The following is a 21,411-nucleotide window of genomic DNA, read 5'->3' as shown; positions in this document are numbered from 1 at the left end:
CTGTGTGTAAGTGGGTGTATGTGTGTGTTTGTGAGTGGGTGTATGTATATGTGTGTGTGTGTTTGTGAGTGGGTGTTTGTATATGTGTGTGTGTTTGTAAATGTGTGTATGTATGTGTGTGAGTGGGTGTATGTATGTATGTATGTATGTGTGTGTGTGTGTGTGTGTGTGTGTTTCAGTGCTTGTATGTATGTGTGTGTGTGTTTGTGAGTATGTGTGTGTGTGTGTGTGTGTGTGTGTGTATATATATGTTCTTTTAAGTGTGTGTGTTTGTGACTGGGTGTATGTAAAGTTGTGTGTGTGTGTGTGTGTGTGTGTGTGTGTGTGTGTGTTTGTGAATGTGTGTATGTTTGTTTGTGAGTAGGTGTGTGTGTGTGTGTTTGTGAGTGGGTGTATGTACATGTGTGTGTTTGTGAGTGTGTGTCTGTGTGTTTGTAAGTAATTGTATATGTGTGTGTGTGTGTGTGTGTGTGTGTGTGTGTATGTGTGTGTATGTGTGTGTTTGTGAGTGGGTATATGTTTGTGTGTATGTATGTGTGTGTGTGTGTGTGTGTGTGTGTGTGTGTGTGTGTGTGAGTGGGTGTATGTGTGTGTGTGTGTGTCTGAGAATTACAAAATGAGTTACACAGGATCTTCTGAATAGAAATGTTTTTATTTTTTTTACTTCCAGTTTCATGGTGATTATTTGGTGATAGATGTAGAGGAGGTGGAGACGACCTTCCCATCGACCACCTCCTCCACCACAGTGATGATTGCGGTCTTGGTGGTGGAGGTCTTGGAGGAGGAAATCGAGGCACTGATAAACCACAAAGAGTAAATATAGAAGTTAGCAAAGACAAATCTTCCATCCTGCCTTTCCTGGAAGCTGTTGTAGATAAAATAATTCCAACTTCATCTTTTACCTGCCACTACCCTCAGCATCCAGGAGTCTCCTGTACTCAGCGATCTCCATCTCCAGTCTGGTCTTGATGTCCAGCAGCATCTGATACTCCTGAGACTGACGCTCCAGATCAGCACGAAGCTGCACCAGCTGCTCCTCCATACTTGTAACCTAGTTTGAGAAAACAAGAACCATTATATAAATAAACTGCAGGAGAACTTATGAAGATAGATTAAGTTCAGGAAGAACCTGGAGCCACACCTGCACTTGGTATCCTGATAGTTGTATGAAATAACGGGACTGGGTTTCTGACAGGGTTCCCTCCAATGAGGCTTTCTGTGGTGAGATAAAGCAGAGAGGAAATTCACCTTCTTATCACAATGACCTTGTAGATCTTTTACCAGACAATTATCCAGATTTCTGATGATCTGAACATTAAAATGTCTAAAAGTTTTAGTCTCACCATAGCCAACAGAGACTGGAGCTCAATTTCCAAAGACTGCAATGTGCTCTTCACAGAGTTCACTTCTGTTTTGGAGATGGCCAGAGTCTCAGTGCTGGCAGCCACTTCCTGTTTCAGGGTCTCAGACTGACAAATATAACATTCAATTACAAAAAAATCAAGTTTTCCAGAATGTAGTCAAAAGGCACATTGTTAAGTCCCTTAGTGTCACTCAGCTCAGTACTGAAATTGGATTCACTTTGCATAAAAATGCCATTTGCCACACCTTGATCTCCTAAAGATCTGTTGAACTTCAGAAGCTATTAAATGAAAAGCTTCATGCATTATGGTAGTAAGAACGCACCTTTGTCTGGAACCAGCCCTCCAGCTCTCTCTGGCTCTTGGCAGCAACTGCTTCATAGTGCTCACGGATTTCTTCCATGACCTTGGTGAGATCTTGCTGTGGTGCAGCGTCGACCTCAACATGAATCTGTCCACTCATCTGGCTGCGTGTGGATAGCAATTCCTGAAGATAAATAAAAGCTGCATGAGATGTTTGGACCCTGAAGCATATATTTTAACAGAAAGCATTTACAAACTTTTTCTTATCTTTTCTTATCTTTTCCTTTTTCTTACTTTTTTCCTTTTCTTTCCTTTTCATTAAGAATTTCAAAATGTATCAAAACAAACCTTCTTAAACACATCTGGTGACATTTAAGTTCATCATTTTGTTTGCCTGTACAGGTTTATCACCTCCTCGTGGTTCTTCTTGAGGAAAACCAGCTCCTCCTTCAGGGCATCGATCTGCAGCGTGAGATCTTTTTTGGTCAGGTTCAGATCATCCAGCAGCCTCTTCAGTCCAGCAATATCGGCCTCAACAGATTGATGCAAGGCCAACTCATTCTCAAACCTGTGTAAAGACATGGCATCTTCATTCCTACCTGTAAGTGCCTTGTTTTACATTCAGGCATTTAGAAGAAGGGAATTCCACATTATTATAAGATCTTACTTCATCCTGAAGTCATCTGCAGCCAGGCTGGCATTGTCAATGCTGAGGTGAACCGTACCATTCAACTGAAAGGCATCAAGAATCTACAAACATCAAAGCAAGAATAAAAAAAATTATCACACTTTGACCACCAAAACCCTAAAAGAAAAGTCCTGAGAATTTTAAATAATAACTGATTTAAAACTAAGAGTGTAAAGTAGGAGATTTCTGTGTGCAGTGAAATGTTACTTAAAGATTTTTTAGAGGAGGCTTTTCCTTAAAGGTGATCTACCTTGACCTGAAGCTCAGTGATGCTAGCCAAGGAACCAGTGTGGTCCCGTGAGGTAGGTGAGGTCTTGCTGTCCAGGAACTGATGGATCTTAAGTTCGAGCTCTGCATTGGCCTTCTCCAGCGATCGCACCTTCTCCAGGTAGGTGGCCAGACGGTCGTTAAGGTTCTGCATGGTAAACTTTTCATTTCCGATGATGCTACTATCCACTTCCCCAGCACCACCTTTGAATACTGCACCAGAGCTAAAGCCCCCACCAACACTGCCTCCAGCTCCACCAAAGGACAAGGAACAAGAAGCTTGGGAGATGCGAACACCAGACCCTCCTGCTCCACCATAGACACTTCCCGCCCGCATAGCACTGATCCGGCCTCCACCACCAATAGACATCCGTGAAGATCCTCCGATTACGGATCTGGATGCAACACTGCTATGGGTGGAGAAGGTGCTGGCCATATTGATGGAGGCTTTTCAGTCTTACTCTGGAGTATGAGTGAGCTTTAGAAGCGCAGGAGACTTTTATAGTCTGGATTTACAGTAACTGCATGTTATGTAACCCACTAGGATTCAGTATCATGGGGTCATTTGTGATGGGTTCATGCCTTAAAGGTAGATTTTAGAGATTATGTGAACTCTGCATGATTGACAGCCAGGAGCACTCTCAGGAACATTTATAGTTCCTAGCTCCTTCCCACAGGGGTTTTTGCTTCAGGTTGAAATTCCTCAACAGCTCTCAGCTTGAAGAGATTTTACCTATAGCGGGTTCATATGGCGATCCTGTACCATCACATTTTTTTTTTTACTTTAACTTCAAGTGCAGCAGAGAAAAAGACTACAATGAAAACACAGTTAGATGTTCACACACCCAGCTGAAGACTCCATATTTTACTCAGCAGTTTTCATTGGGTTAGAAATGCAAACACACACAGTTTATACAAGCTGTATATCATTAGCAGCATTTCTGCTCGCAGCATTCAGCACTTACACATTTCCATAAACCGTCATGTTTACTTTCAGTGTGTAAATATCTGTTCACATGAGCTGCTGTTAGCGTCTGAGCACACACACACACACACACACACACACACACACACACAGTAAAAAATTACCTATAGAATCTAACCAAAAAATGTGAGGTAACAATTTGCATTCAGTCTGTTTGGGTAAATTTCACCCTATACTGTTTGTAAAGAGTACCTAAATAAATCAGCTATAAAATGGCAATTGAAATTAGGTAAAATCTATTCATAATTTTAGACAATGAATTACTTATAAAAAGTGAGTATCATTAACACCATTGTATTTTTTCAAGTTATTTAATAATTGCTGTTATTAATTAACCAATATGACTAACCATTATTGAATCAGGAAGGTAAACTTACTAATAACATTAAAAAGTTATCAGACACAGTAGATCATGAATTTTTTAATAAACAACCAAAAATCAAACAAATGATTCTTTGCATATTCAACAAGAACATGCTTAAATCTTGATCACAAGAAATTGAGTTTTTTCCTTCAAACAGCATTATAAAAATACAAATAAAAAAATTAGGCTAACATTGCTCAAATAGTGTGTCTACTTGTTCATTAATTAAACTTAGGATGCCTATTTGTTCAAATAACAAACATCTATTTGAAATTTACCAATTACTGTATCCTGAGACACTAATACTTGAATAGATGTATTTTTTATGTCTCTCTTCGGCATCAGTCCGTCTTCGAGAAACGATGGTGTAGCTTCCAGTTTGGGTGTCCTATCTGCACCTTCGCGAGTGGCTGAAAAGTCCAATCCTGGAGTGACAGTCTCTGTTGCACTTGCTGCAGGTGAATGCTGATGCTTGCTGAGGCTGTTGTTGGTTTGCCTCCCTCCTGGCTCTCTTTGCGGCGAGGTTTGTGTTTCTCACCTCCCGGCTTTCTGGGCGCCCTGTCTGACAGCAAGACGCCAGGCGGGGCGGTCGTCAGCACAGCTCTCCCAGTTTTTACCATTGATGTTGGCCGTCTTCATGTCCTTTTTGCAGACATCTTTGTATCGCAGACGTGGCCGTCCGGTCAGTCATGCACCTTCTGCTAGCTCGCCGTACAGCAGGTCCTTGGGTATGCGGCCTGGGTCCATTCTCCTAACAAGGCGAAGGCGCCTCTCGCTAAGAATGGAGAACATGCTGTTCATGCCGGTGCATTCCAGAACGTCTGTGTTGGGTACTTTTTCCTGCCACTGGATACGCAGAATGCGCTGCAGACATCTCAGGTGGAAGCTGTTGAGTTTCCTCTCATGACTCGCATAGGCGGTCCATGCCTCGCTGCTGTAGAGGAGTGTGCTGAGCACGCAGGCCTGGTAGACGCGCAGTTTGGTCTTCTCAGTAAGGTTGTGGTTGTTCCAAACCCTCTGCTTCAGTCTGGCCATAACTGCTGATGCTTTGGCAATCCGGCCATTCACATCAGTATCAACGGAGAGTGAGTTAGAGATGGTGGACCCAAGGTATGTGTAGTTCTGAACGACTTCCAATTTTTACCCCTCGATGGCAATGGTGGGAGGGCAGTCTGCGTCCTGCACCATTACGTTAGTCTTTTTTAGACTGATGGTCAGTCCGAACTCCTTGCAGGCGTGGGAGAGGCAACATACCAGTTTCTGCAGTGCATCTTCCGTGTGTGATGTCAAGGCTGCATCATCGGCGAAGAGCAATTCACGGATGAGGACCTCTGTGAATTTGGTCTTAGCACGGAGACGGGCGATGTTAAACAGCTTGCCGTCAGTCCTGGTGTGGATGTACACACCCTCACTGCAGTCCTTGAAGGCGTACTTAAGGAGCAGGGAGAAGAAGATGGCAAAAAGCGTCAGCGCAAGGACACAGCCTCGCTTCACTCGGCTGCTGACTGGGAAGGCCTCCGATGTTGCGCTGTTGAAGCACACTGTGCCGATCCTCTGCAGGAGCCTGAAGAGTCCACTCCAGCTGACCAGGTCAAACGCCTTGGTCAGGTCTATGAAGTCGATCTACCTATCTATCCATTTTTTCTCTTTTAATAATCCTAAATTGTTGTTGTCTTCCTGACTTGTGCCTGTTGTCAGTTAACTCGACTATCACTAGTGTTGTCTATATTCATTGCCTCTCACTCATATCTCTGTATATTAACTCTGTTTGTGATTATAACCACTATGCCGGCTGTGTGTCTGACTTTGAGCGCAGGTGAGGACTCTTTCGAGTTGCAAACGGTGGCGTTGGAGATGGAAGCTTTGGAGAATCAAATTCGCGAGCTGCATGCAAAGCATGCCCAGCTGCAAGAGCGGCGCTGGAAACATCCCGGGCGGACGCGCACTCGTCCCAGGTAAATTCTCGGGTTGAGTCTAATGCTCCCAGCACCTCAACTCCGCGTGTTTCTCTGCCCAGGCCCAGTGCACCTAAAACGCGGCCCGCCCAGGTATCGTTCACTCCGGCACCGGTGGGTGCACCATGGACCTTGGATGCGGCAGCAGCAGAAGCCACGAGCCCCAGTCGAGGACATCTCCCCCACCACCACCGGCCTTCGAGATCTCGACCGAGAACCGCTTCGCCCCTCTCCGCGAGACGAAACGCGATACCGTGATTCTCTAAAATTCCATCGTCTGGCATGTCCGCGCTACCGGAGCTAAAGGTAAGGTGCACACTCGCTGTTTTCCTGGTGCTCGTGTTCTAGATGTCGCTGCGCAGGTACCCGCGATCCTGAACGAGAACTTCGGAGGTGTTGTTCTCCATGCCGGAAGGAACGACACCCGGCTGAGGCAAACGGAGATCTTAAAGAGGGATTTCAGGATCCTGGTGGGGACGGTACGCAGCACATCGCCCACAACGGGGATCATTGTATCAGGACCTCTTCCCACTTACCAGCGAGGGGCTGAGAAGACTTTTAGCACTAAATGAATGGTTACAGTCATGGTGTCGAGAGCACAAACTTCTCTTTGTTAATAACTGGAACTGTTTCTGGGAGCATCCTAGGTTCTTCTGCCCTGATGGCCTGCACCCCAGCAAAGTTGGAGCAGCAGTGCTATCAGATAACATCTCTGGGATACTTCACAGAGTGAGCGCATCCTGGTACCAACAGCACCTCTTTTGGGACGCATCAGCTGCAGAAGACGGGGTGTGTAACTGTCAAGCTTAAACATGAATGTTTCTTCCAGGGAAATAGTTGTTTTCCGAAGGAACGCCTCTTTTATCTAGTAAATAAGTAAATAGACAAAATAATGACAACTCTTCCAATGACGAGTCACTTTCCAAATTCACTTTTCAAATTCTAAAGATTTATATATGAAATATATTAGTAATATTTCTAATTTGCTTTATTTACACATTTGGGGGTATGATAGGTGTATGTAGGAATAAAGGTTGGAAACTATTGGCGTTTATAAATACTTTAGTGAAAAAGAATAACAAATATAATTATTCTTACTTGAGTCTCAGTGAATAAAGCTGGCCACCTCTCTTTGAAGACACTGATAGCTGGGCAGAGAGTCACCACCTCCTCTCTTCGAATTCAAATTTAATTCAATTTAATAAATTTTTATTTGTATAGCGCTTTTAACAATGAACATTGTCTCAAAGCAGCTTTACACAGATAATGCGGTGATTAAAAATGAATATGTTCTTTATGAGTGAGTTTGTCCCTGATGAGCAAGCCGGTGGCGACTGTGGCAAGGAAAAACTCCCCGAGATGGCATAAGGAAGAAACCTTGAGAGGAACCAGACTCAAGAGGGAACCCATCCTCATCTGGGTTACACCGAATGTCCATTTGTGGCAGATATACAATGTTGCGGGGTGCAGTGATGATGATCAAAAGCAAAATGTATTCCTGAGTCAGTGTAGGAGAATGTTGACATCAACTACAGTCCAATCCATCCTCCCGTTCTTACTCCGGAATTTCATGGAACCACCCAAGGCGTTGATGACAAACCTTCCCCAGCTGCACAGAGTGGCCTCCAGTCAAAGAGAACACTATCCAGAAGCAGGCCTGGACGAAGTGGGAAGATCCACGGAGGGGAGAGGGGCAGGAACAGTGGTCACTGGAGCCTCAGGAGCATGTTTAACTCGACCGAGAGAGAGAGAGAGAGAGAGAGAGAGGGAGAGAGAGAGAGAGAAGAGGGTGACAGGAAGTGAAGGATATGGATTATTAAGTGTACCTATTGTTGCATGAGAGTTAAAGTCACTGTGCAGTTTGGACTCCGGCAAGACTCGCTATGGCAGCATAACTAAAAGGGAGAACCAGATGGCAACACAGACATGAGGGATCTCTGGGATAAGAGACGACCCACCACACCACCGTCAACAAACCTGAGTGAACGTGTGAATGTGAAGGGACGACAGCATACAAATATCCCAGTTCACCAAACACTCTATATCCATGTTCCCTCCAGATCTGAGCCTTTACCTGAGAAAAAATCTACTGATTAAAGGCTTGACTGAATAAATATGTTTTCAACCTCGACTTGAACACTGAGACTGTGTCTGAATCCCGAACACTGATAGGAAGGCTGTTCCATAACTGTGGGGCTTTATAAGAGAAAGATCTGCCCCCTGCTGTAATCTTCATTATTGGAGGAACCAACAGATAGCCAGCACCTTTTGATCTAAGTAGGCGTGGAGGATCATACTGGTACAGAAGTTCACTCAGATACGGTGGTGCGAGACCATTAAGTGCTTTATATGTCAGTAGTAGTATTTTATAATCAATGCGAGATTTGATTGGGAGCAGTGTAGATGATTAATACAGGGGTGATGTGGTCATATTTCCTAGATCTAGTGAGGACTCTTGCTGCTGCATTCTGAACTAACTGAAGCTTATTTATGCACCTACTCGCACACCCAGACAGTAAAGCGTTACAGTAGTCTAATCTAGAAGTAACAAAAGCATCAACTTGTTTTTCTGCATCCTGTAACAACATCATATTTCTAATTTTAGCAATATTTCTAAGGTGAAAGAAGGAGATCCTGGTGATATTATTCACGTGAGCCTCAAAGGAAAGACTCGGGTCAATAATCACACCAAGGTCTTTGACTGCTGTACACGCTGAAACAGAAACACCATCCAGAGATGCTACGTAATCAGAAAGTTTGCTTCTAGCTGCATGTGGTCCTAGTAAAAGTACTTCCGTCTTATCGGAGTTGAGCAGAAGAAAGTTATCGAGCATCCACTGTCTAATGTCCTTTACACATTTTTCAACATTGTTAAGCTGATCTCTCTCATCTGGCTTTGCTGAAATATACAGCTGTGTATCATCAGCATAGCAATGGAAGCGAATACCATGTTTATGAATAATTTCTCCAAGAGGCAGCATATATAAAGAGAAAAGCAGAGGGCCTAAGACAGATCCTTGAGGAACACCAAACTTTACCTCAGAGAGTGTGGAGAACTCACCATTTACATCAACAAACTGATAGCGATCAGTCAAATAAGACCTGAGCCAAGAGAGAGCTGTTCCCTTTATTCCAACAACGTTCTCAAGTCTAGCAAGTAGTATAGTGTGATCAATGGTGTCAAAAGCTGCACTAAGGTCGAGCAAAACAAGTAAGGAGACAAAACCCTAATCAGAGGCCAATAACCGGTCATTTACCACCTTAACTAGCGCCGTCTCTGTGCTATGATGAGGCCGAAATCCTGACTGATACATTTCAAAAATGTTATTCATAAGTAGGTGTGAGCAGAACTGCTGTGCTACAACCTTTTCTAAAATTTTGGCTATGAAGGGGAGATTTGATATTGGTCTGTAGTTGGACAGCTGACATGGGTCAAGGTCAGGTTTCTTAATTAGGGGGTGGATAACTGACAGTTTGAAGGATTTTGGTACAAAACCAGTGCTAATGGAAGAGTTTATTATTTTTAAAACAGGTTCAATTACCTCTGGAATTATCTGTTTAAAGAAACTTGTAGGCAAGGGATCGAGATGCAGGTTGATGATTTTGATGAGGAAATTAATGAAATTAAGTCATTCTCATGAATAGGAGATAGGTTTTGTACTTGATTGTCTGCTATAATTACACTGCTGTCTACAGGGTTACTTGTAAAATAATTTGGATTTATATTAACCGTCTGGATTTTTTGCCTGATGTTTTCAATTTTATTATTAAAAAAGTTCATGAAATCATTACTACCTAATGATGGTGTGCATGTGAGTGCAGTGCTTTTATCCCCTGTTAATTTTGCTACCGTGCTGAATAAAAATCTAGGGTTATGCTTGTTATTTTCTATGAGGGTGGAGAAATATGCTGATCAGCAGCACTAAGAGATTTTCTATAAATTAGGAGGCTCCCCTTCCATGCTATTTGAAATACTGTTACTTTTGTTTGACGCCATTTACGTTCTAATTTTCGAGTGGTCTGTTTTAAGGTGTGTGTATGATCATTATACCACTGTGCTAATTTTTTCTCCCTGATCATTTTGGTCTTAAGGGGAGCTACATCATCTAGAGTATAACGTAATGTTAATTCTAGGTGTTCAGTGGCCCAGTCGAGCTCTGCAGGGTCAGACGGAGATCTATCTAATATCGTAATTTCTGGAAGATTGTTAATAAAATGCGCTGCTGTAGCTGACGTGAAAGTACGCTTAACACGGTAACATGGTGAAGTAGAAATGCAATGACTGAGGCAAACTTTAAAAGAGATGAGATAATGGTCTGAAATAACTTCAGACTGTGGAATTATGACTAAGTTTTTTATTTTTAATCCAAATGTTAACAACAAATCAAGAGTGTGTCCACCACTATGAGTGGGTCCTATAACATTCTGATTAATTCCAACTGAATCTAGAATGGACACAACTGCTGCTCTTAAGGAGTCTTCCTGATTATCAAAATGAATGTTAAAATCACCAACAATTAATGCTTCGTCTAGAGAAGTAGCTAAATTTGTGATTAAATCAGCAAATTCTATGAGAAAATCAGAGTTGGGCCCCTGGGGGTCTATAAATAATAATTAGTGGAATTGACCCTACGCTGATTTTCTTCATGAGTTTGCTTGTTTTCTCTCAGACCTCTTGATCAGTTTTGATAAAGTGCTGCTTGTAGGAGATTTTAATATTCATGTAGATGATGAAACCGATGCCCTAGGATTATCATTTGTCGATTTACTAAACTCTTTTGGAGTTAAACAAAACGTCACCAGACCAACCCACCGTTTTAACCACACACTAGACTTAATAATATCCTACGGAGCAGACGTCACTGATATAGATATTTTACCTCAGAGTGATGACATCACAGACCATGACCTCATACTGTACACACTACCGGTAGAGCAGATTAACCGTGTTTCACCACGCTATCCACCTGGTAAGACTATTGTTCCAACCACTAAGGACAGATTCATAAATAACCTGCCTGATTTATCTCAGTTTCACATTAAACCCATAACTGCTGATCATCTTGATGAGATGGCGAACAACATAGACCTTATCCTCACTAGCACTTTAGACACTGTTGCCCCCATCCGGTTAAAAAAGGTTCGAGAACAAGCACCTGCACCTTGGTATAATAGTCATACGCATGCCCTAAAGAGAACAGCACGTAATCTGGAGAGAAAATGGAGGAAAACTAAATTGGAGGTATTTAGAATTGCGTATAAAGACAGTATGCTTAGCTACAGACAGGCGCTAAAAGCTGCTAGAGCTAAACACCTGAGCAAACTCATAGAAAATAACAAAAACAATCCCAGGTTCCTTTTCAGTACAGTCGCTAAATTAACAACAAATCAGGGATCTGAAAAATGTGTTCCATCACAGTTTAGTAGTGAAGACTTTATGAATTTCTTCACTGAAAAAATAGATAACATTAGAAAAACAATTGTGGCAGTTCAACCTCTGACAGCATCTCCCGACACAATCGTACTTACAACCCCACAACTACACTGTTTTACATGTATAGGACAGGAAGAGCTGTATGATGCTATTATGAAAGCTAAATCAACAACATGTCAGTTAGATCCAATTCCCACTAAACTACTGAAGGAAGTGTTCCATACAGCTGGTGAGCCTCTTCTCAATATTATTAACTCCTCACTATCGTTAGGTCATGTCCCTAAATCCCTCAAGTTAGCAGTTATTAAGCCCCTCATTAAAAAACCTAATCTGGATCCAAGCACGCTATCGAATTACAGACCAATTTCAAATCTCCCATTTATGTCTAAGATTTTAGAAAAGATTGTCGCTGCCCAGTTATGTAACCACTTGCAGGAGAACAATATCTTTGAAGAGTTTCAGTCAGGTTTTAGGCCCCATCATAGCACAGAAACTGCTCTAGTTAAAATCAATAATGACCTGTTTTTAGCTTCAGACCAAGGCTACATCTCCCTATTAGTTTTACTAGATCTTAGTGCTGCATTCGACACTATAGATCATGATCTTCTCCTCGATCGCTTACAGAATTACATCGGTATTCAGGGACAGGCATTAAGCTGGTTTAAATCCTACCTGTCCAATCGTTACCATTTCGTAGATTTAAATGGAGAGCTATCCAGGATAATGCTAGTAAATTATGGCGTGCCACAAGGGTCAGTTCTAGGACCCCTGCTTTTCACAATATACATGCTTCCGTTAGGAAATATTATTAGAAGGCATGGAATTAGCTTCCATTGTTATGCTGATGATACCCAGCTATATATTTTATCCAAACCAGGCGATACAGCTCAATTAGCTCGCATAACTGAGTGTGTTGAAGAAATAAGAGATTGGATGACCCATAACTTTCTGCTATTAAATTCTGATAAAACGGAGATTTTGCTCATCGGCCCAAAAAATAGTACACAGAAGCTCCAGCATCTCAGCCTGCATTTAGACGGTTGTTCTGTAACTACTAGTTCAACGGTAAAAGACCTGGGAATTATTTTAGAGCAACTTATCTTTTAAAAATCAATCAAGTTACAAAAACAGCCTTCTTTCACCTTAGAAATATTTCTAAGCTAAGAAATATGTTATCTATATCTGATGCAGAGAAGCTCGTCCATGCGTTTATGACCTCTAGAATAGACTACTGTAATGCATTACTAGGTGGATGTCCTGCATCATTAATAAACAAGCTTCAGTTAGTTCAGAATGCCGCAGCAAGAGTTCTTACTAGGTCAAGAAAATACGATCATATAACCCCAATCTTATCGTCCCTACATTGGCTTCCTATTAAGTTTCGAATAGACTACAAACTACTGCTCCTCACTTATAAAGCACTAAATGGTTTGGCTCCCATGTATCTATCCAGTCTTTTAACACGTTACAATCCGTCACGCTCCCTGAGATCTCAAAACTCTGGGCTTCTAGTAGTTCCTAGAATAGCAAAGTCCACTTAAGGCGGTAGAGCATTTTCACATTTAGCTCCTAAACTCTGGAATAGTCTTCCTGACAGTGTTCGGGGTTCAGATACACTCTCCCAGTTTAAGTGTAGATTAAAAACATATCTTTTTAGCAAAGCCTACACATAACACACATCACACACATCACATCACAACCTTGTGCTCCAGAATATATGATCACATGCACATTATCAACTTGTGCTGTTAATATCATGAACAGCAGCTACGCTAATTCCTCTCCACTGCTTCTCTTTCTCTCCCCATCCCGAGGCATCCTGAGGTTTGGCCAGCTTCAGTCACGTCCCACCTCGTGAAGATTATGGACCTATGGATGATCATGGAGAAGTAGATGCCGAGTGTTTAAAGGCCCTGGCATGGAGAAGCTGATGCTGGATCTATGATGATCACAAATTGTTCTGTATTGTTGAAAGATTTATGACCAAACTCTTGATGTCACCCATATGAGGATGGGTTCCCCTTTGAGTCTGGTTCCTCTCAAGGTTTCTTCCTCATATCATCTAAGGGAGTTTTTCCTTGCCACTGTCGCCACGGTTTGCTCTTTAGGGACAAACGCACACCTTTCACCTTCACTGTTGTTTTCTGTAAAGCTGCTTTGAGACAATGTCTGTTGTGAAAAGCGCAATACAAATAAACTTGACTTGACTTGACTGACTGGACCTGCTTTTGGACACTGAATATTTTATGTTGGTGTAAAGAACTTCAAATGTTTTACATTTGTGTTTAGTCTTTTGTGTGATGCTTAGATTATTATTATAAATAGCTGCGACTCCGCCTCCTCTGCCATTTAGACGGGGTTGGTGTATGTAACTATACCCAGGAGGACTCGCTTCATTTAATGCTAAATATTCATTCGGTTTAATCCATGTTTCTGTTAAACACATTATTTTAAACTCCTGGTCGGTAATAATTTCGTTTATAGTCAGCGCTTTTGGCGTGAGAGATCTAATATTCAGCAATCCTATCTTTAGATCAGAGGTGCTGCTGTGCGTTCAGTCCTATTTAATTTAATGTTAATCAGGTTACTAAAACAGACTTTCTGAGAATTCCTATATTTTGGTTTCGCTCGGGGGACAGACACAGTCTCAATTTGGTGGATCCTGAGTAAGGACTCTGTGCAGCTAGCAGACGGTCGGTTTAGCCTGTCTGTCTGCTCCCTGGCCTTGGCTCTAGACAGTCACTTGTTAACTAGTGCTGTTCTGAGACTATGACCTATACTACAAGAAATGAGAGCAGCACCTTCCCGAGTGGGATGGACACCGTCCCGCCCTAACAGGCCAGCCTTGCCCCCAAAAATGCTCCAATTATTAATGAAGCCCACATTGTTTTTGGAGCACCACTCAGACATCCAGCAGTTCAGCGACCATAACCTGCTGTAGGCTACATCGCCACGTCGTATTGGGATGGGGCCAGAGCATATTACAGCATCGGACATTGCCTTCGCTAATTTACACACCTCTATAATATTACTCTTAGTAACCTCTGACTGTCGAAGGCGTATATCATTAGCTTCTGTGTAAAAAACTATCTTAGAGAACCTGTGCTTTCCTAAGAATCTAAGCTGACCTGCTATGTCCGGCGCCCTGGCTCCCGGTATACACATGACCTGTGCTGCTGGTGCCCCTAAAGGTCTAGCTAATTTCACGTGCCTCAGAATGGAGTCTCCTAAAACCAGAGCTCTTTCAGGTTTCTCAGCAGGTGCTTCACTGAGGAGAGCAAACCTGTTGGACACGTGAAGCGGAGAGGAATAGTGCTCCTGTGGGCGAGCCTTAGCCTTAGCTTTGGCTTTGCGAGTATGCCGCCGAGTCGTCACCCATTCGCCCCGCTGCGAGGGCTCTAATGCCGGAGTCGGGGGAATATTAACTTCACCTAGGGCATCCAGACTTTCCCCTGCAGAACCTGGACTGCTCTCACACTCACTACTTCTTTCTAGACTCTGGATGCGCTCCTCTAATGCTAAGATCTTCTCCGTCAAAGTGCAAACTAGCTTACACTTCTTACAGATAAAATTATCGCTAACAACGGAGAGAGACTGACTAAACATGTCACACTTCACACACTGAATGAACTGGATGTTCGCCATAGCAGAGAAATTACGTAACTTAATGTGGTTAATGTAGTGTGTGTTCATAGTTCTGGTGGGAATGTCCTCCACTCACTGCTTTCAAACCCTCAAACAGGGAAAAAAACGCTCTTCCGAAAGCAAAAATACACGAGACGGAGCCAACGGCAAAATAGCTGCTTGCTGCTTACACATGCAAACACACTACACCCACTGAATTGAAAAAGTATAGACAGACACATGCAGACTGGTATAAACATTTACATTTGCAACATTTCAACATAACATTATAACAATTCTTAATTATTGACATATATATGGCATTGAACTAATCATAATTCATGGCTGCACATCTTAAAGTCAGTCATATTCATGTCACAACAGAACAATGTGTGCAAATGTGTCCATAGCCCCTTGTTGAAAAGCACTAATTTATATTAGTACAAACTACCTACAATAAGGGGCTGTGGACATAATTAAAAAACAAAACAAACAATGTTTTAGATTTCAACACTATAGTGTATTCAGCAATTTTGCATAAATTAAGCCTACTCAATTGTAAACTGCTATGACAATAAATAACTGACATTCACATCCATATGTCTATTTTTTAACAATAAAATAACGTGTTGTCGTGACGAACGTCATTTCCTAAGCACAACTTTAAAATTATATTTTAAATGCTGTAGCTAAAGCTTAACACCAATCTTTTTGTCTTACCCACAACACCTACATTTTAACATTTAAACGTGCTTTCTGGTAAACTTTCAGTTAGCCTAAACATTGGCTGATGGAGTCACACACAGCTAGCTATATGAGTTAGCTATGTTACTATCTTCCTTTCAGTAACTTAATAAAACTTAGATTAGAATATAATAGCACGGGTAAAAGTTTAGAAATCGCGTTCTTGCAGTACCATTAGCGCTTCAATAATGCGGAAAAAGCACATTTTTAACATTAGTACAAGAGAAAATGTGTTTTTAGATAGCTCGCTATGACCGATGTCCGAAGCTATATGTGAACTCCTCATCTAACATAGAACAATGACCACAATCTTATGACAGATAAAACTAACTAAGTGCCCGTTTTCTTTTATTACATGATAAATATGCAGGCTAAAAAGTTCTCTTACCGTCAGCACTGAAGCTTGACAATGTAGTCAACTTCCACAATCCAGCTCGCCCAACGAACATGTGCCCCAAATAGCTCTTGCTCTAACAGACAGGCCAACGTTTTTGGGTATATATTACAAAGTTTTTTTAGTTTGCAGTTATTACTATAAATAATTAGGTAGTGTGGGTTAATTTTACTCATTACTATATAATTAAACATGCTGACTTACATATTAAGTAAATGGTACACTATTGGCAAGAGTAATATTTACGCCCACCGAAATCATTTTTTACAGTGCACACACACACACACACACACACACACACACACACACACACACACACACACACACACACACACACACTCTTTAATTTAGTTATTTGTGTAGAGTTTTTAACAGTGGACATTTTCCCAAAGCTGCTCCACAGTGATAACGAGGTTCTAAAGTTGGAATGGAGAAGTTTAGTGTCTATAGGTTTGTTCCTTATAAGTTTCTCCCTAATGACTGAGCCAGTGGTGACTGTGGTGAAGGAAAAACTTTCTGATACTTCATGAGTCTGCTGCACAGTGTTTCCAACTGAAGAGAACTCCAGAGAAATGATGAAGAGAGAGAGAGAGAGAGAGAGAGAGAGAATTATTAAGTCTCCTTATTGTTGTATAAAAGTTAAAGACACTGTACAGTGTGATCAGGGTGTAAGTGGGGACTCCTGCAAAACTCGTTATGGAGAAGGGAGAGGCAGAAGGAAACACAGACATGAGGGATCTCTGGGAAAAGAGACGCCACCACAGCACCGTCAACAAACCTGAGTGACACAAAAAGAAAAGGCGACAGAAAATTGAACCAGAAACAAACACAGCTACTTTAATAACCAACACACACACCTAAGGAAAAAAATTTCAGGTAAGAAATAACTGCAAAAACATAGAGCAGAATTTCAGCCTCAGACAGAAACGAGATGAGATGACTTTACTTCTGAAAATGCTGGCACTAAAGAGACTCCTTTCAGGAAACTAAACCAGATCATTTTTTTCTAAATTACTTTAAGTGATGTACACATCCCTGTGAATGAGCTGTTGCTATGGAAACAATAACTCATGAGAACGAGCGCATTAATTATAAACCTGCTCAGTGCTGCGATTACAGAGAATTAATCCACACTTCCTGACCAATCAGAATCCAGAACCCAGCAGCAGCAACAGTGTTGTGTAAACTTATAAAGAACACAACTTCAGCATGTCACTGATTTTAAACCAAATATTCCAACAAACTAAAAGTAAAAAAATGAGTTTGTTGTGTTGTTGTGAAAAGCACAGAGCTGTTGCTGCAGTATGAAAGCGTATTTTCAGACTGTAAAGTAGTTCATTATCTTTAATGTGGAATTGTAGGAACATAGAGGTCAGTGTCTGACCTTACACAGGCCATGCCCTTAAACAGGCCACACCCACTCCAGGTGCACAAATGAAAGCCATGACAGGACATGTGATTACACCACCTATACATCTGCTTTCAATAAATCAGCCAGTCTATTCTGCCACTCGTTTATGTTCAGAGCATTCAGGAATGTATTCAGCTCAGGGCGTTAGCTACAACAGAAACAAAACTACTTTATTCCCTATTGTACTGCAACAAGCCCACAAACCACATGCTGCTGTGAGTCCTGACCTGCATAAAGGAACATTAACTACATGCACCTGAAGGTCATTCTACACACAGTCTTATATATAAACACAGGTGCATCCTAATAAATAAATAAATTAGAATATCATAAAAAAAAATTTCTTTTAGTAATTTAATACAAAAAGTGAAACTGGTATATGATATAGATTCATCACACACACACACACACACACACACACACACACTGATATATTTCAAGTGTTTATTTCTTTTCATTTTGAGGATTTTGGCTCACTGCTGATGAAAACCCAAAATTCAGTATCAGAAAATGAGAATATTGTGAGAAAGTTGAATATTGGAGACTCGTGACGTCTCACTCTAATCAGCTCATTAACTCCAAACACCTGCTCACATTTCCTGAGTCTTTAAATGGCGTCTCAGTCTGGTTCAGTCTACACAATCATGGGGAAAAACTGCTGACTCGACAGTTGTCCAGAAGATGATCATTGATCAAAATGTGCTAGAAGAAGATGAAATGAAGCAGACTCAAGAATTTGTGGAGATTCACAAAGAGTGGCCTGCAGCTGGAGTCAGTGCTTCAAGAACCTCCACACACAGACGTCTTGTCTCCATGGGCTACAACTGACTCATTCCTCATGTCGAGCCACTGCTGAACCAGAGACAATGTCAGAGGTGTCTTACCTGGACAAAGGACAAAAAGCACTGGACGGTTGCTCAGTGGGACAAAGTCGCCTTTTGATGAAAGGAAAGAAAATTTTGCATTTCATGTGGAAATCAGGATCCCTGTGTCTGGAAGAAGAGAAGAGAGGAGAGGCACAGAATCCAAGCTGCTTGAGGTCCAGTGTAAAGTTTGTACAGTCAGTGGTGGTTTAGAGAGTCATGTCATCTGCTGGTGTTGGTCCACTGTGTTTTAACAAGTCCAAGCTCAACACAGCCGTCTACCAGGAAGTTCTAGAGCACTTCATGATTCCCTCTGCTGATCAGCTTTATGGAGATTCTCCCACTGCCAAAAGCACAAAGTTGGTTAAATGACCATGGTGTTGGTGTGCTTGACTGTCCAGCAATCTCACCAGACCTGAACCCCGTAGAGAATCTCTGGCATATTGTTAAGAGGAACATGATAAACAAGAGACCAAAAAATGCAGATGAGCTGAAGTCCACTGTCAAAGAAACATGGGCTTCCACACCACCTCAGCAGTGCCACAGTCTAATCACCTCCATGCCACAGTCTGGTCACCTCCATGCCACAGTCTGATCTCCTCCATGCCACAGTCTGATCTCCTCCATGCCATGCCTATGAGGCAGTAATTAAGGCAAAAGGAGCCTCGACCAATTATTGAGTACAAATACAGTAAATAACATATTTTCCAGAAGCCCAACAATTCACTTGCCAAAATCATCACAAATAAAAGAAATAAACACAAATGTCTCTGTGTGATGAATGTTTATATCAGTTTCCTTTTTTGTATTGAATTACTAAAATAAATCAAAATTTAAATGATATTCTAATTTATTGAGATGCACCTGTGTGTGTGTGTGTGTGTGTGTGTGTGTGTGTGTGTGTGTGTGTGTGTGTGTGTGAGAGAGAGAGAGAGAGAGAGAGAAATACTACACTCATGGTATTGATATGTGTGCCACAGGTCATAGAGATCACACTTTATTTATTTTGGGGTTTGAAGCTCATGGCTTGTACCTGCAGGATTCGAGTTGATTAAAGATCTGTATAAAAGTGCTAAAATACCTGTGTGTTGTTTGTAAACTCAACCTTTCTTTGTGACTTTCTCTCTTTGTGTTCAGACTCATCTTGTTGTTTATCAGTGTTGTAGCCTTGGGGTCAGGGTGTCGCCACTAACAGCGCTAACTTGCGTCGCTGATGTGCTAGCATGTCACAAACCATAACATGGTTTTATTTCAGTCCTTCATGCCCGGGTGAAATGATAGTAAAGAACAAGCTGGAACCTGCTGCTTTTATTTGTATTTCAGATTCCAGTGTGTTTACCAGGAAAATTGTTCACAGAGAAGATTCTCTCACAACCACAGCTCTCTCACACAGCTCTCTAATAGAGCTTTCACACAGCTCTCTCACAGCTCGTACACACAGCTCTCTCACACAGCTCTCACACAGCTCTCTAATAGAGCTTTCACACAGCTCTTATACAGCCCTCTCACAGCTCGTACACACAGCTCTCACACAGCTCGTACACACATCTCTCACACAGCCCTCTCACACAGCTCTCTAATAGAGCTTTCACACAGCTCTTATACAGCCCTCTCACAGCTCGTACACACAGCTCTCTCTCACACAGCTCGTACACACATCTCTCACACAGCCCTCTAACACAGCTCTCTAATAGAGCTTTCACACAGCTCTTATACAGCCCTCTCACAGCTCGTACACACAGCTCTCACACAGCTCGTACACACATCTCTCACACAGCTCTCACACAGCCCTCTCACACAGCTCTCTAATAGAGCTTTCACACAACTCTTATACAGATCTCTCACAGCTCATACACACAGCTCTCTCTCACACAGCTCTCACACAGCCCTCTCACACAGCTCTCTAATAGAGCTTTCACAAAGCTCTTATACAGCTCTCTAACAGCTCTTACACACACACAGCTCTCTCACAGCTCTCTCACACAGCTCTCTAATAGAGCTTTCACAAAGCTCTTATACAGCTCTTTAACAGCTCTTACACACACAGCTCTCTCACAGCCCTCTCACACAGCTCTCTAATAGAGCTTTCACACAGCTCTTATACAGCTCTCTAACAGCTCATACACACAGCTCTCTCTCTCACACAGCTCTCACACAGCCCTCTCACACAGCTCTCTAATAGAGCTTTCACACAGCTCTTAAACAGGTCTCTCACAGCTCGTACACACAGCTCTCTCTCACACAGCTCTCACACAGCCCTCTCACACAGCTCTCTAATAGAGCTTTCACAAAGCTCTTATACAGCTCTCTAACAGCTCTTACACACACACAGCTCTCTCACAGCTCTCTCACACAGCTCTCTAATAGAGCTTTCACAAAGCTCTTATACAGCTCTTTAACAGCTCTTACACACACAGCTCTTTTACAGCCCTCTCACAGCTCTCTCACACAGCTCTCACACAGCTCTCACACACAGCCCTCTCACACAGCCCTCACACACAGCTCTCACACACAGCCCTCTCACACAGCTCTCTAATAGAGCTTTCACAAAGCTCTTATACAGCTCTCTAACAGCTCTTACACACACACAGCTCTCTCACAGCTCTCTCACACAGCTCTCTAATAGAGCTTTCACAAAGCTCTTATACAGCTCTTTAACAGCTCTTACACACACAGCTCTCTCACAGCCCTCTCACACAGCTCTCTAATAGAGCTTTCACACAGCTCTTATACAGCTCTCTAACAGCTCATACACACAGCTCTCTCTCTCACACAGCTCTCACACAGCCCTCTCACACAGCTCTCTAATAGAGCTTTCACACAGCTCTTAAACAGGTCTCTCACAGCTCGTACACACAGCTCTCTCTCACACAGCTCTCACACAGCCCTCTCACACAGCTCTCTAATAGAGCTTTCACAAAGCTCTTATACAGCTCTCTAACAGCTCTTACACACACACAGCTCTCTCACAGCTCTCTCACACAGCTCTCTAATAGAGCTTTCACAAAGCTCTTATAC

At 42.2% G+C, this 21,411-nt stretch overlaps 1 protein-coding gene and 1 long non-coding RNA gene across 2 annotated transcripts in view; both read right to left on the bottom strand.

Annotated features, from left to right (window-relative positions):
- The window catches only part of LOC310716780 (keratin, type I cytoskeletal 50 kDa-like), a 37,577-nt gene extending 34,507 nt beyond the window's left edge, over positions 1-3,070 (bottom strand). Inside the window, exons 1-2 of the mRNA XM_083524210.1 lie at positions 2,603-3,070; positions 2,332-2,414 (exon numbers count right to left, since the gene is read on the bottom strand). Coding sequence (XP_083380336.1) covers positions 2,332-2,414; positions 2,603-3,055 — 536 coding nt within the window. The 5' untranslated portion in view covers positions 3,056-3,070. The remainder of the gene's footprint in view (positions 1-2,331; positions 2,415-2,602) is intronic.
- Positions 3,071-6,657: 3,587 nt separating this feature from the next.
- On the bottom strand, positions 6,658-16,359 carry LOC310716805. The gene is made up of 3 exons (XR_014530675.1): positions 16,114-16,359; positions 7,022-7,097; positions 6,658-6,788 (listed from the first exon to the last, which is right to left on the bottom strand). It is a non-coding gene; the product is annotated as an uncharacterized lncRNA (long non-coding RNA).
- Between the last annotated feature and the right edge of the window lie 5,052 nt (positions 16,360-21,411).

This window comes from Silurus aristotelis, assembly GCF_946808225.1.
Source record: "Silurus aristotelis genome assembly, chromosome: 21".
Lineage (NCBI taxonomy): Eukaryota > Metazoa > Chordata > Actinopteri > Siluriformes > Siluridae > Silurus > Silurus aristotelis.
This window is presented reverse-complemented; position numbering and strand designations above follow the sequence as displayed.